Genomic DNA, 15,175 nt, shown 5'->3' with positions numbered 1-15,175 from the left:
GAATTAAACTGAACTAATATTTATAGACAGATTATGACATATTAGAATCATGGAAGGAAAGCAATTCTGACTTCAAACTAAATTTAAGAAGAAGTGCAGAGAAGAAGAAAGGCTAGGCTTTGGATTCGGAAATGTGGTCTTTAGTCTCAGCTTCATCTCAGTTTCCACAACTTTGAAATAAGGCTAATGGAACCTGCCTCACAGTACCACGGGTAGAAACAATGAAATAACAAGATTCATAATGGATTCATACAAGACAGTTCATACAAGACAGTCATCGTCCGTCGTGCACCTCCAGTTAGCAGGTGTGGTCACTGAAAGGGAGGTGGGGGTCCACATGGGGTCGTTTAAATTACCTGGAGATGGCACCTCCTGTGACTTCTCGAAGAAGGCGGCAATGGTGAGGAACAAACTCCAGGAGTTTATTATACATGACCTGAAGGCCATTGGGATGAGATTCAACAAACTGCTCTATAATCACCTATTAAAAGGAATATCATTTTTTAAAAAAGCATTTAAAAGGGAAGTACAAACTATATATTTCAGAGAAAACAATAAAGAAAACTTTACAAATCTGCTTCCTCACGCTCACCCTCCTCCCTGTGACACATTTTCTAAACAGTGAAGTAAATAACAGGTCACATTCAAAACTAGTTCCTCGGATTAGGCTGCACAGTTATGATCGTGGGGGAGACATGGGCTGATAAACCATGCACTCTCATCTGCTTCCCTGTGAGTCTGAAAATAAAATAAAATCTTTTAAAAAAAGACTGAAAGCAGAGCACACGATTCTCCACCACAACTCCTCACTGGCTTCATCCTGGCCTTTTCTTCTACCATCATTCAGATTAGGGAAGGGTTTGAGGCAGAGAAAGATAGAAGAAAATATATTAGTTTATTATTTTATTTTTTGTGATAAAATTGGGAGTCAAGAATGATATGACAAGATAAGTTGAGTTTAAATAAAACACAATGTGGCTACTGAATTTAATATGCCACTGAAAGTTCAAACATTAATTTAGCACACTAGATTCAGTTCAGTGAAACAGGAATAGGTTAGTGACTAAAATATTTTCATTGGTTGGGCACAATGGCTCATGCCTACAATCCCAGCACTTTGGGAGACCAAGGCAGGCAGATCACTTGAGCTCAGAAGTTCAAGATTAGTTTGGACAACATGGCAAAACCTCGTCTCTATAATAAAAACCATTAGCCAGGCATGGTGGTGTGTACCTGTAGTTCCAGCTAATTGGGAGGCTGAGGTAGGAGGACTGCTCGAGCCCAGGAGGTTGAGGCTACAGTGAGCCATGATCATGCCACTACACTCCAGCCTGGGCGACACAGTGAGACCCTGTCCCCCGAACTACAAACAAAAATTTTCACTTCTGACAAATAATGTACATAATTTTTTTCACCCCCATAGAAACAGCTATGGAATATAACATGATATAAACACAGAGAACTGAAAGATCATTTATTTTTAATAATCTTAACAAGGCCAAAATCATTATTAAAATTAGTCCCTACATTTCATTTTTATCATTGGGAATCTCAACTTTCCACTTTAAAAAATACAAGACTTTCACCCTGAAATCACGTGAGTATAATCTTTGTATTTACTAACAGTCAGAACATTCATACTGACAGGACACTGGAGGAAAGTCCCCAAACACCGAGGACGGGCTCAGTGACTTCTCTCAGTTTGACGCAGACAAAGCTGCTGTTTTTGTATGTCAGAAACTGTTGAATATCAGCAACTTTATATGGCGCAATCTATACTCTGGCTGCTCAGAAGCGGGATATACTTACTTCCTATATTTTAACTATATCCTACTAGGTGAAGGATACTGCATAGCCAAGTTCTAGATTTAAGGTATTACTCGGCTAATTTTCTATAAAAGCCCTTGATCTTTGAATATTCCTCCTCTCACCTTCCTGGTCTAGCAAACTCCTCTGTATTTTTCAAGACTTGGACCAAATGCCATTTATTCCCTGAAGACTTGAGGGTACCACTGTCTACTCCACTCACACACCTTTCCACAATCAAGCACTCTCTGCACCTTCCTCGTACACTGCAGTGTTGTCACTGCTTAATTGCCTTAGCCCACCCACAAGACCAGTAGTTTGAAAACATTCTTTTAACAACTACTGAGGAACAATCACCTCCCATAAAATTGACCTAAAAGCATGTGGATGCACACATTCTCCCTAGGTGAGAATCTCGCCCCTGAAGCCTGAACCACAGCATTGCTAGGACACCTGAGAGGACATGCCCAATTCCTAGCATCGTAACATTACTTCCCAACTGTAACCCACAGAGACCAAGCCTTCCTTACAGCTGGTACTGTGGGAACCGAGAATCTTTCCAGAAAGATCTCTGTTCTCTCTTCTTATCTTCCTCACACCCAGTAAAGAGTCAAAGACAGAACAGAAGCTCATGAATGTTTGTTGAAGGAGGTACACAGACCTCGTCTATGTATGGTTTCACTAGTACTTGGCCAACTAAGGCCTCCGCGTCCCGTGTCTTGTCAATCGTGGCATAAGTCCGCAAGCAGTGCCGTATTATATCGACATCAGACGTCTGAAGGCCTTCTAATAGGAGACCTTCCAGTGACTGCTGTAACATAGCTGTAATGCCAGCTATACGCTGCAAGAAAAGGTGGGTAAGTAAAAAAGGCTCTAGTTGTAACAATTTCTGAAACTGCAAATAGATATATAACAAGCCTCTTACACCAACAGATGATGACATAGATAAAATAAAAATAATAACTTTTCCTGGAGAATAACAAGGAACCCCTCACCCCAATCACTTTATAAGTAAATCTCTGCTTCATCAAAGAAAAATTTAGACAGAATTACAGAATGAGAAAAAAGTTATCTTCCTCTTAAGCTACAAAGTCAATCTTCAGGAAACATCATGGATTTAAAATCCAATTAAGGGCTTTGGATAAATTAATTATCTACATCATATAATATGTCCAATTCCATGAAATTCAGAATTAATTTTACTCTTATCATCTGGAGAATGTGACTGAGTCTTTACACAAAATCTATAATGTGTGACACTTAGGAAGCTGGGGCCCAAAAAATTAAAAATTGAAAAAAATTGCAAGGTTTGCTTCAAAACCCTGTAGATCAACAATATTACTAGTTTAAACCAGAATTATTTAGCAAGTCCCTAAACACCAAACTGTGGAAATCCAAAACAACACTTACCGGTCTTACTTTGTCCAAAAGAGGCATGCCTTTGCTTTGAACAGCATGAAACTGTAACTGATTAAATTCTGTGGCAATTCTCTCCAAAATTTGTCCAGTCAAAAGGGGGCTAGTAGAGAAAACAATTATAGAAGTGTAATCCCAAGGTCTCTATTTCCACGAGAATACATCACACGCCTGGCAGTGAGAGACGTTCATAACCACTATATTTTGACTTTTGTCAGAGTGTTTTACGTGGCCACCTTGTTACAAGGTGAAAGCTAAAGCGTCTTTTGTGCCATCAGTCAATGTTCCCCAAAAGCCATATGCACAGCATGTTCTAAGTGCAATGGGGAATCTGTTGAGTACAAGCTGCCGATGCTGCCTGGCCTTGACCCACAGGGACTAGACAGCAGCAGGGCTGGCCAGGCCTGTGTACATGCAATATGTGTTTCTGCCACCGACTCCAAGCTCTCCCATTCATGACCTTCTTCTTCAGCTTTAACCTCCTTTCTTTTCCCCTCTTCCCCCTCTCCCCATTCCCCCTCTCCCTCCTTATCTTTTCTTTCTCTTTCCATCTCACTTCTTATAGCTGGATCCTTTCTACTTCTCTGCCTGCCTCACTTTCCTTGCTAAAATACCTCTAAATATTTCTAAAATACCAAATATATTTGTCTCCTCAATAAATGAAACTGACCCTCCAGCAGCAATAAATATCTCAAAATATCTTATTTTAAATTTAAATAGTAATAACTTACTTTAAAATAACATTTACCAAACAGCAAGAGCAGTCAACCTATATGCTCTGGGTCCTAGTGAGAGGGCATTCTTTACGTATCTGGCACAAAATATAATACATGCACTTTTTCCCCCAAAACATATTATAAAGTGTCAATATCACTCAAAAGGAAGTAAAATAGCAGAGGAGAAGTATAAGGGCATAATCACCTGCTGTGTATACTGAGGCATCCTGTGTACACTGATGGCTCACCAGTTAGTGAGGAAAAATGTCCATATCATGAGGACATATAAAATGCTGCACTGAGACCATCAGTGGTCTACCCAGTTCTGTATTTGTAGCATCCAAACTAGTTTAGAGGAACAGGAACTGCCCAGTGTGACCAACCAAAAAGGTGAACTCTGTCTTGAATATCCCTAACTCTTTCCTGAATAATCTCGTGTGAATTAATTATTTATAAATTATCTAAATGTTTCTTGGCTTAACAAGCATGGTATATCTACTATTCAGTAATATTGCCCTGGTTTTACCTTCATTACAGCTCAAATTTGCAGATTTAAATTTAAGAAAAGCTCCTCAAAGATGATTTGGAGCAAGGAAGAGTGCAGTGTCTATTATACTGAATATAATACAATAATATAAGAGTATGTCTAGAAACAGACATCACTGAGGTCATCAGAAGCCCATTCCCCACTAGTGGGAGACGTTTGGTATCTTTTCTTAGGTACCTACTAGTTCCAGACACTGTGGGTGTAAAGATGTCAGGGGCCTTACAGACCGATGAAGAAGGCATGCAAGTCAATCAACAGTTCCAGTCTCAACTGTAAGTTGTCTGGTGAATGACCTGGAGGCCTGATGAATGCGTGGAGATGGAGCATCTAAATCTGAAAGGTCAGAGAAGACTTCCTAAAAGAGGTGGTCTTGTAATTGAGCTTTATGGAAGGGAACTCTTGTAGCGTCTTGTTTGTACTTTCACAGAACTGAGTGAGACAGTTTTAAAGAAAGCCGAAGGGATCAACAGTATCCCACACAAAAGAGAAGAATAAATTTTACAAAACAAATCCGTATCGTTTTATAACCTGCTTTTTTTCCACTTAGCACAGTATTCAGAAACTTTCCATACTTTAAGCATGTTTTGAGCTAGATTTGGATGGAATAAAGAGAAATCAGGCAGGTGAAAGGGAGGTGGAAGTTAAAGGAAGGGCTTTTAGTACAACAAATGGCCATACATAGTAAAATTAAGGAAGCATAAGTCAGCAATGTTCAGGGCAGTCAGGGAACCACAAGTAGTTCCGAATAGCTTTAGTGAAGAATACAGAAGTGGCAAGGAGCAGCTTGGGAGTTTAAGATTTACCCTAAAAACACTGGGAAACCATTGTTTCCCAGTCACATAGTAAGATGTGATTAGGCCAATCTAAAAGATCCATTTGGCAGCTACAGAGTTAGTTGTCCTAGAGAAAATGAGAGGTCAGTCAGGAGGCCACTGCCTGAAACGAGGCAGTGGGAGAACTGAGAGGGGGAGGCAGACATCTCTCAATCTCAGAGACACTACAGCAGCAGACTCTCCAGGGCTTGCCTAGAAAGAAGGAGATGAAGGGGAAAAAAAGGAGAAAACGACTCCCCCAAGATGTCTAACCTGGTTACTGAGGGAAATAAAGGCACCGTTTCCTAAGACAAGGAATGAAAGGGAGGAGTAAAATGTTTCTGCTGGTGGAGAGAGGCAGGGAAAGAAGATGAGAGCTCAGTTTTCAACATGATGAATGTGAAGTGCCTGGAGAACGTCACTAGACTCCCCGCAGTCATCAGACTGATGAGTCTGAGGACTACAGAAGTTCGTCTGCAGATAAAGAGATCAGCATCCAGGAGGCCATTAAAACCATGGGGTTGGATGAGGTTACCCAGAAAGGGCTGATCAAGAGTACAGTGCCAAGAACAGTGCCCTGGAGAAAGCTGGTATGAAAAAGGGCAGTGGGGTCCATCAAAGGAACAGAGTAGGAATGGGGAAGGAGGAAAAAAAAACGGGGAGGTAGGTATCACAGATGCCGAGTGAGGACACAGTTGGGAGGGGCTGTCAACGCTGTTGAGTGGAAGACAGAAGCAGCGCAGTTAGTGGAACAGGGCTCCACTGGGCTCTCAGAACGGATACTGACAGGGACTCTGATGAGCGCAGATGAAGGGAAACAGAAGAGACAGAAGCACAAGTACTACAGGCTGAAGAAAAAAGATGGCAGCGACTGACCACTTATTTATACATCTCGATCAGGAAAGAAAGTAGAGACCTAGGACATGAGAATAATTTCCTTTTGGGATCCCTCATCTCCTCATCTATAAAATGAGAGATACAGAGCATACTGTCTCTACAGTCTCTCCAAATCTAAAATTCTGATTCCTAAAATTAAGAAATCCAACTTCTCTTGATAGTATGATCAGGACTTTGAACTGCAGGTATACTCCATTTGGTTTTCCTGTAGCTTATCCCGTATTAGTCAAGGAAAAATATGATGGCTATCAACATGACTTTCAGAGATGCTTGTGTTAGGCCCAAACTAGACATGTATGAGGGTCTACTCTCTGGCTACCAATCCTGCAAGTGAAGTTCCTATTAGCCTTATATGAGAGATGACACAGAGTGAAGTAACCTGACTCAGGCTACCCAGCTGGTACATGCAACGTAAGCCTAAGCCCATGGTCTTTCCACTGCACCATGGGGCTTCCCATTAATGTTCATAATGATCCATTCAATTCATTTTCTGAGTCACTCAACTACCTGACTGATTTTAAATTTTGTGTGGGAAGGTAATAAGACACTACAGTATAACAAAGGTAACAGTCATCTTTTGCTTATTTCATAAGCTTTTTCTTTGCTGTTTATAAATTTCAGTGAAATGTGTCCTGTACTATTTCTTAATGATATAACACCCATGCATTTTGAACCTCAAGATACATCAACTGGAATACTCTGGGCCTGTCTAAATGAGATGAATGCTATTCCACACCTTGAAGGTCAGTAGGGATTTTACTAGTCCATGGGTAAGGCAATTTCAAAAATAAAAACCTTCCACAGAAAGTACACGTTCTCTGACTCCCTGAAAGGTGCTGTGTTGGAACAGTGGCCTATGACCATCAAGGCTGTATAATAACATGTATAAGCTTTACCATTTCATGCAGTCTGCTTTGCTTGAGCTAAAGCACAGACTGGGATTTTCTTCTTTATCAGAAATGAGTTCTAACTAAAAAAATTTTTACCCTGAATGTGAAGTATTAATTTATGAATTATTTAGTAAAAAAAATACTTACCTGCTTGCTTCTAGTATAGATGTTTCTTTAGAACTTTGAGAGTTTAAGATTTTTTCAATTTTCTCAACTGACCGAATAACTTGTATAAGCCTCAATACACACATCTATAAATAAAAATTAAGGAAAAAAGTTTTTGTCATGTTTAATCTTAATTATCTTATTTCTTCATCCTAAGTGCAGGAAAATACAAAGTCAAAAGTCAACGTAAAATTACCTATAGCATTCTATATTTTTAGTATTTCTACATAACACTAAATTCCCAAGAATGCAAATCTTTTGGCTTTCTAGAACAAACATATTTCAATATTCTATCACAATTTTAGAATTTTAAAAAAAACTTATTTTTTTTGGTTTCTTATATTATATCCTTATTCCCTCTTTCTTTTCCCCATCTTTTTTTAGGACAGGGTCTCACTCTGTCACCCAGGCTGGAGTGCAGTGCTGTGATCTTGGCTCACTGCAGCCTCAACTTCCCAGGCTCAAGTGATCCTCCCACCTCAGCCTCCCAAGTAGCTGGGACTACAGGCACACACCACCACATCTGGCTAATTTTTTTGTATTATTTGTAAAGACAGGGTTTTGCTATGTTGCCCAGGCTGTTCTCAAAGTCCTGAGCTCAAGCGATCTGCCTGCCTCAGCCTCTTAAACTGCTGAGATTACAGGTGTGAGCCACCACACCTGGACTCTTTTCCACATCTTAAATAAACCTTTATTTTGGTACTACATTTATGTTCGTAAGATCCTTTTTTCATGTTTTTAGTTTCCGATCATATTTGTCCTCTTCATTTACATGTGCATGATATACCGATAAACCTAAGTGCCAATTCATTAAAGACATTTATTACACAAGGCAGATATTATCAAGGAACATTATAAAAACTCATTGTTAAAATAACAAAAATAAAGTCATTCATTAAATAAATAGTTACAAAGCATCTACCATGAACCAAGACATTCTTCTACACATTGGGATATTAAGTGAGTAAAACAGGCAAAAATCCCCTTCTCATGAAGTGGACAATCTTTACTAGCAATGCCCTACATTCTTGAATCTTTGGACAAAAGCTGAGAAGGCATCTAAAGGAGAATTAAACAGAAAAATCTCTAAAACAGGCTTCTCTCCCTTGAGAATTTAAAAAGTGTGCTTGGGTACTAAAGTTATCAAAAGAAAAATAAATACATAAATACATCTAATAAATACATTTAGAAAACACTTTAATATAAAAGACAGACATCACACTCCTCTCTGCAAAGGTATCAAGAAGAGTAAATCAGACTATATGCCTGAAAGTGCTTGTTACTACAAGGTGCTACAGTGAATCAATGCTTTAATATTGTAATATTTGAGTATACCTTTTTTTTCCTAATGTCCTCTTGTTTAGACATTCGTTCATCAACTGCCCGAATTCCTTCACTGACAGACGATCTAAGGCTCTTTAAAAGACAAAAAAGAAAAAAGTACTGCAGAGATTGTTTTGTAACATTATGAAATTTACACATTTAATTCAATTCCACAGGACTTAACACCTATAGGCCAGTATTACACAGATATTGACAAATTACAAAATATTAGACACAATTGCTGTTTGTGTCTCAAGATTTAGGGGGAAAATGACATATAAAGCCAAGGTCATACAGGATTGCCTGCCAAAAGAAAATTAATATATATACAATGAGCATCACAGGTGGTCAGGGTAAAGAAAGGATAACCTGAGTCAAAGTATAAGGGTGTCTGGTGGAGGAGATGAGACTTGAGGTAGATTCTAAAAATTTGTGGATGCTGACAAGCGTAGAGAAAAGATTACCAGAAGACAAGGCAGGAAGATAGAACAGTTATGACATATTTCAGGGCCAGTGAGGAATACATCCGGGGGTACTGTAGGCATCAATTTGGACAAAAGTAGAAATAAAACAGGAACGGTTAATTCAAGAGGGCTATGACAAGATAAGACTTTAGGCTAGATTCTACACATTTTAAGTACTAATATATCATGAAAAAGTTGTTTTGGGAAAATTCAGAATCAAGAAGTCAAGAACAGGAGGCAAGGAAAAGGGAGAGGTCGTAGGTGGAGAAACCTGTCCAGAAGCTAATGAATTAATCAGAAATTAGGGCCAAAATGAAAGTAATGGAAAAACTAGAATAAACTGGAGAAATCACAAAAATTCTATAGAAAAATAAATTCATTCATCCCACAAATGTTACAAAATACCTATTAAATGTCAGCTATTGTGCAAGCCAATGAGGATGCGATGGTGAACAAGATAGAAATAGTCTCACTTCTCAATGACTGCAGAATCTCACAGAGTAGCTTCACGAGTTGGAGGTCAAAAAGGAAGAACAGGTCTATTGCTAAACCAATCAGGAAAAAGGTGGCTATAGAGACAGCTGTGAAAGGAGGGAGAGCATATGGTGCTGGCAGGTGGCAAAGAAAAGACTAGAGCCTGCAGGTGAGAGAGCAGTCAACAATGACAGCAGAATTTGGGAGAGTGAATCCACCTCCATGGGAGAGAATTTGGAGAGGAGAGAAGAGAGGAGAGGAGGGAGAGGAGAGGAGAGGAGGAAGAGGAGAGGAGAGGGCTGAGGACTGAGGACTGAGGCTCGGAAAATACCCTATCTCCAAGGCTGGGGGTAGGAAGAGGTACACTGAAAAGAAGGCAGGAGAGCCACCCAAGAGCCATGTAAAAGCCACCCAGAGTGTGGAATCCAACATTGGATCACAAAAACAGTTTTCCTTCCATGCCAAGAAGAAGTACTTTAAAAGCTTTTTTAAAAAATCAAACAAGACATAAACATCTGAAAATATTTGCTAGTTCAAAGCACAACTTGAGATCTCTCCTTCAAGAATTATTTCTTGCCTGCCATTCCTATGGACTTCTAAACACTGACATTTCTATTATTCTGCTTTTTTTTTTTTTTCAGCACTACACATGCACTGAATGTTTACTTATGTCACCTACTGTGAGCATACTATGTGCCAGGGACTGTCTTAGGGGCTAAATGCATAAGGCTACACAAGCTGCACATGATCTAATGGTGACATACACAGGTAATAATGGTGCAATGAACCAAGTTTATGACAGTTCATCAATGCTAAGACAGCATGGAAGTCAGGGTGCCTGACACAGACTGTGGGGTGGACCAGCAGGGACAGCACAGGGTAGCACACTTTTCTGTTGAAAATGATGCCAAAACTCCCTTCTCTACTGTTCATCTGGATGGAGTCCCTGTCTCCAATGGCTTAGACATGGGAGACATGGGGAGTCCCAACTCACAGCAGACATTATCTCATAGAAACATTAAAATAAATACAATTAGTTATTACATTAATTGTATATTATCCTTTGGTTACATTAGGGTTTAAAGAGCTTCTGTGGACTAGTCTAGTAACCTAACAATATATAAAATATTATTTGGGAAAATATTTGTAAAACTACAAATTTTTAAAATAGAAGCTATTCTTAAATTAGTGACTACCTACATATGAGTGAGCTGACAGTAACAAGTTGAGTTTTCAAATAGCCTTCTTCTCCTCTCCCCACATTTTAAGGCTGTCTACTCTAAGAATCTGTCATATTCAAATCAAACATAATTTTTTTTGGTTACAGTATCACATGCAAAAAATAGAGAATGATTTACAACTTTTCTGAGGATGAGTATTATAATTACTAAACATTCAAAAAACAAAAATCAACAACCTAACAGATTAAAGGAATTCTTTTTTGGAGGGGCAAACAAGCATATCATGCTTTAGGGTAAACTGTTTAATGTTATTTGGGAAACTTACCAGAACCTCTTCTCGTAATTGTCCCAAAGGCACAGAAAGCTGGTTGAGGGCTTTGTCCATGCCAACCTAAATGCAGAAATCACATTGGCACACACACCTCACAATCAAGAGTAACAGCTAAGTATCTATTTAATGATCAATGCAGTGCTAGACTTAGGTTATTCTTTCTGTACAACAAAATGAACAACCATATATTGCTAAGTAACTAAATAACAAATGTTATTTTATAATAAATATTGTTGCTAGAACGTGAAAAAACCTTTGATGTACATGAAAACTATAAAAATAAGAGAAGTCATAATAAATAAAAGCCTCCTTAGGCACAATTTGCCTCTGAATAAAATATTTTAATGAATTTGAGAAATTTTAACTGGAGATAAAGAGCTATCTGTCCGTAATTTACAATATTCAATCAGTTGATGTGAAAGTCTCAAGCAGTATATCTATCCTAACCATTATAACCCTTGAGAAAAATCCAAATGAAATAGAATAGAAATATAATTTTCTAGGTTTCTAATCCTACTACAACATTTATCTTAGATGTACATTTCCCAAATGCAAATATGGCTCATTAATTTTAATGCTTCTTAAAATTTCCATGGAGATGGCTACTTTCTGTACTTCTTTGGAGAGAGTTTTAAAAGTAAAATAAAATAGGAACAGGATGACCAAAAGGCAAACTTTGGGAGTATTAAAACATAAGCACTTCTAACCTACTTTTATAAACAGCTGATATGCTCATGACAAACTATTCTTACATTTTATAAAACCAAGCCTCCTAAAGATCAATATTGGCCAATGTTCTCTCAATCTAGCTCTGGCTAGCATATGTATCTGAAAGTAAATTAAACACTTCCTTAAGAACAGTTGATATTTGCTCTTGCAAATTGGTCTAAACCAGAGAGATTTCATGGTAATCAGCAGCTAACAAAAACAACCAGTCTGCTATTGCTAGCCTTTGTTTTTCACTAATAATATCAAATTCAAAAAATATTTAATTTAGAATAGTCTTAAATCAGTAAAAAAGCAAAACTGTATAACAAGAAAGTTTGGTTATTTTACTGATGACATTAGTGATCTCTTCAAATTTCTGTGAGGACATCAACTAAAAGGTTTCTAAAAACACACAACACTTCTAAGAATAAGTATGAGTGAGAAAGAAATTGTATGTGTGTAAATGGGGCCGTGGATTTAGTTTACCAAGTTTGTTGAAAGATTGACAAAATCTGCATAATCCTTGTTGATGAGTTCGACCATGGCTGTTTTAAGAAGTTTATAGTAGAGCTCCAGATCATCTCTCAGTTCTTCCAGCTGGACCCGCTTCCTACAGTCAGACACAAAATGATCGACATCGAAATCTTCCTGAAAAATAAAACCAGAGAAGAAAAAATTATGGCAATGATATCAGAGTGACACATACAAATGAAATGGAAGAAAGAGTAAGAAAGCCCATTCCCGTCATTTACAAGGCCATGCTGCTGCAGGAAGAAAGTATCTCGGCTTATACATGACAGTATGAAGGTGTTTGTCCGCGTTATAAAGGTGCCAAGAAGGATGGTCCCTGACTGAGACCATCCTCTCCTGTTGCCTAAAATTCTAAAATTGAACTTCTTTTTCAAAACAACACAATTCAATCAGGTTCTTCTCAAAATAGAAACATTTACCCTTAATTTTAAAGTAACATGTTCAATGTAGAACTTTCAAACAACAAAGAATTACATTAAAAATCTCCATCAGAGTAAAAAAAAAAAAATCACTAAATTCTCATGCTGTAGAGATAAGCACTATTAATTTTTTTCTCTACCTAACATTGTGATTCACATCCTTCCAGATGTTTTTCTATATGTCATATGCATACACAGAATCTTAATATTCATGCTGTTATGTAAACTGCTTTTCCCCATATAACAATACAACTTGGATGTCTTTTCATAATCCATATAAATTTGCATTCATGTTTTATATGGATGTTGAGTATTCTATTGAACAAGATCTTCAGGAGCTGGCGGAGTGCACTGCAGCTCAGCAAGGCCGCTGTGGCCAGACTGCCAGATTTCTCCTCTCTGGGCAGGGCATCTCTGAAAAAAAGGGCAGCAGCCCCAGTCAGGGACTTATAGATAAAACCCCCATCTCCCTGGGACAGAGCACCTGGGGGAAAGGATGGCTGTGGGTGCAGCTTCAGCAGACTTAAATGCCCCTGCCTGATGGCTCTAAAGAGAACAGCGGACCTCCTAGCATAGCATATGAGCTCTGGTAAGGGTCAGACTGCCTCCTCAAGTGGGTCCCTGACCCCTGTGTATCCTGACTGGGAGACACCTCCCAGTATGGGTCGAGAGACACTTCACACAGGAGAGCTCTGGCTGGCATCTGGCAGGTGCCCCTCTGGGACGAAACTTCCAGAGGAAAGAACAGGCAGCAATCTTTGCTGTTCTGCAGCTTCCACTGATGAAATCCAGGCAAACAGGATCTGGAGTGGACCTCCAACAAATTCCAGCAAATCTGCAGCAGAGGGGCCTGTCAGAAGGAAAACTAACAAACAGAAAGGAATAGCACATCTACTCAAAGACTCCATCCAAAGGTCACCAACATCAAAGACCAAAGGTAGATGAATCCACAAAGATGGGGAGAAACCAGTACAAAAATGCTGAAAATTCCAAAAACCAGAATGCCTCTTCACCTCCAAAGGATCACAACTCCTCACCAGCAAGGGAACAAAACTGGACGGAGAATGAGTTTGACGAATTGACAGAAGCAGGCTTTGGAAGGTGGGTAATAACAAACTCCTCCAAGCTAAACAAGCATGTTCTAACTCAATGTAAGGAAGCTAAGAACCTTGAAAAAAGGTTAGACGAATTGCTAACTAGAATAACCAGCTTGGAGAAGAATATAAATGACCTGACAGAGCTGAAAAACACAGCATGAGAACTTCGTGAAGCACATACAAGTATCAATAGCCGAATCAATCAAGTGGAAGAAAGGATATCAGAGACCGAAGACCAACTTAATGAAATGAAGTGAGAAGACAAGATTAGAGAAAAAAGAATAAAAAGGAAAGAACAAAGCTCCAAGAAATATGGGACTAGATGAAAAGACCAAATGTGCGTTCGATTGGTGTACCTGAAAGTGACGGGGAAAATGGAACCAAGTTCGAAAACGCTGTTCAGAATGTTATCCAGGAGAACTTCCCCAACCTAGCAAGACCAGTCAACATTCAAATTCAGGAAATACAGAAAACACCACAAAGATACTCCTTGAGAAGAGCAACCCCAAGACACATAATCGTCAGATTCACCAAGGCTGAAATGAAGGAAAAAATGTTAAAGGCAGACAGAGAGAAAGGTCGGGTTACCCATAAAAGGAAGCCCATCAGAATAATAGCAGATCTCTCAGCAGAAACCCTACAAGCCAGAAGAGACTGGGGGCCAATATTAAACATTCTTTAAGAAAACAATTTTCAACCCAGAATTTCATATTCAGCCAAACTAAGCTTCATAAGCAAAGGAGAAATAAAGTCCTTTACAGACAGGCAAATGCTGAGAGATTTTGTCACCATCAAGTCTGCCTTACAAGAGCTCCTGAAGGAAGCACTAAACGTAGAAAGGAAAAACTGGTACCAGCCACTGCAAAAACATTCCAAATTGTAAAGACCATCGACACTATGAAGAAACTGCATCAACTAACGGGCAAAATGACCACCTAGCATTATAATGATAGGGTCAAATTCCACATAACAATATTAACCTTAAATGTAAACAGACTAAATGCCCCAATTAAAAGACATAGACTGGCAAACTGGATAAAGAGTCAAGACCCATCAGTGTGCTGTATTTAGAAGACCCATCCTCACGTGCAAAGACACACACAGGCTCAAAATAAAGGAATGGAGGAATATTTACCAAGCAAATGGAAAGCAAAAAGAAGCAGGAGTTGCAATCCTAATCTCTGATAAAACAGACTTTAAACCAACAAAGATCAAAACAGACAAAGAAGGGCATTACATAATGGTAAAGAGATCAATGCAACAAGAGCTAATTATCCTAAATATATATGCACCCAATACAGGAGCACCCAGATTCATAAAGCAAGTTCTTAAAGACCTACAAAGAGACTTAGACTCCCACACAGTAATAGTGGGAGATTTTAACACCCCACTGTCCAT

At 38.8% G+C, this 15,175-nt stretch overlaps 1 protein-coding gene across 2 annotated transcripts in view; it reads right to left on the bottom strand.

The window, feature by feature from the left end:
* COG2 (component of oligomeric golgi complex 2) overlaps nt 1-15,175 on the bottom strand; it is a 51,218-nt gene that overhangs the window by 21,489 nt on the left and 14,554 nt on the right. For both annotated transcript variants that reach the window (XM_055234013.2, XM_055234014.2), the window contains exons 2-8: nt 12,217-12,378; nt 11,017-11,082; nt 8,585-8,665; nt 7,232-7,335; nt 3,217-3,325; nt 2,468-2,647; nt 357-481 (exon numbers count right to left, since the gene is read on the bottom strand). In XM_055234013.2, coding sequence (XP_055089988.1) covers nt 357-481; nt 2,468-2,647; nt 3,217-3,325; nt 7,232-7,335; nt 8,585-8,665; nt 11,017-11,082; nt 12,217-12,378 — 827 coding nt within the window. The remainder of the gene's footprint in view (nt 1-356; nt 482-2,467; nt 2,648-3,216; nt 3,326-7,231; nt 7,336-8,584; nt 8,666-11,016; nt 11,083-12,216; nt 12,379-15,175) is intronic.

The sequence above is a fragment of the Symphalangus syndactylus genome, chromosome 19 (assembly GCF_028878055.3).
Source record: "Symphalangus syndactylus isolate Jambi chromosome 19, NHGRI_mSymSyn1-v2.1_pri, whole genome shotgun sequence".
Lineage (NCBI taxonomy): Eukaryota > Metazoa > Chordata > Mammalia > Primates > Hylobatidae > Symphalangus > Symphalangus syndactylus.
The sequence above is the reverse complement of the archived record's forward strand: the minus strand, read 5'-3'. Positions and strand labels throughout refer to the sequence as shown.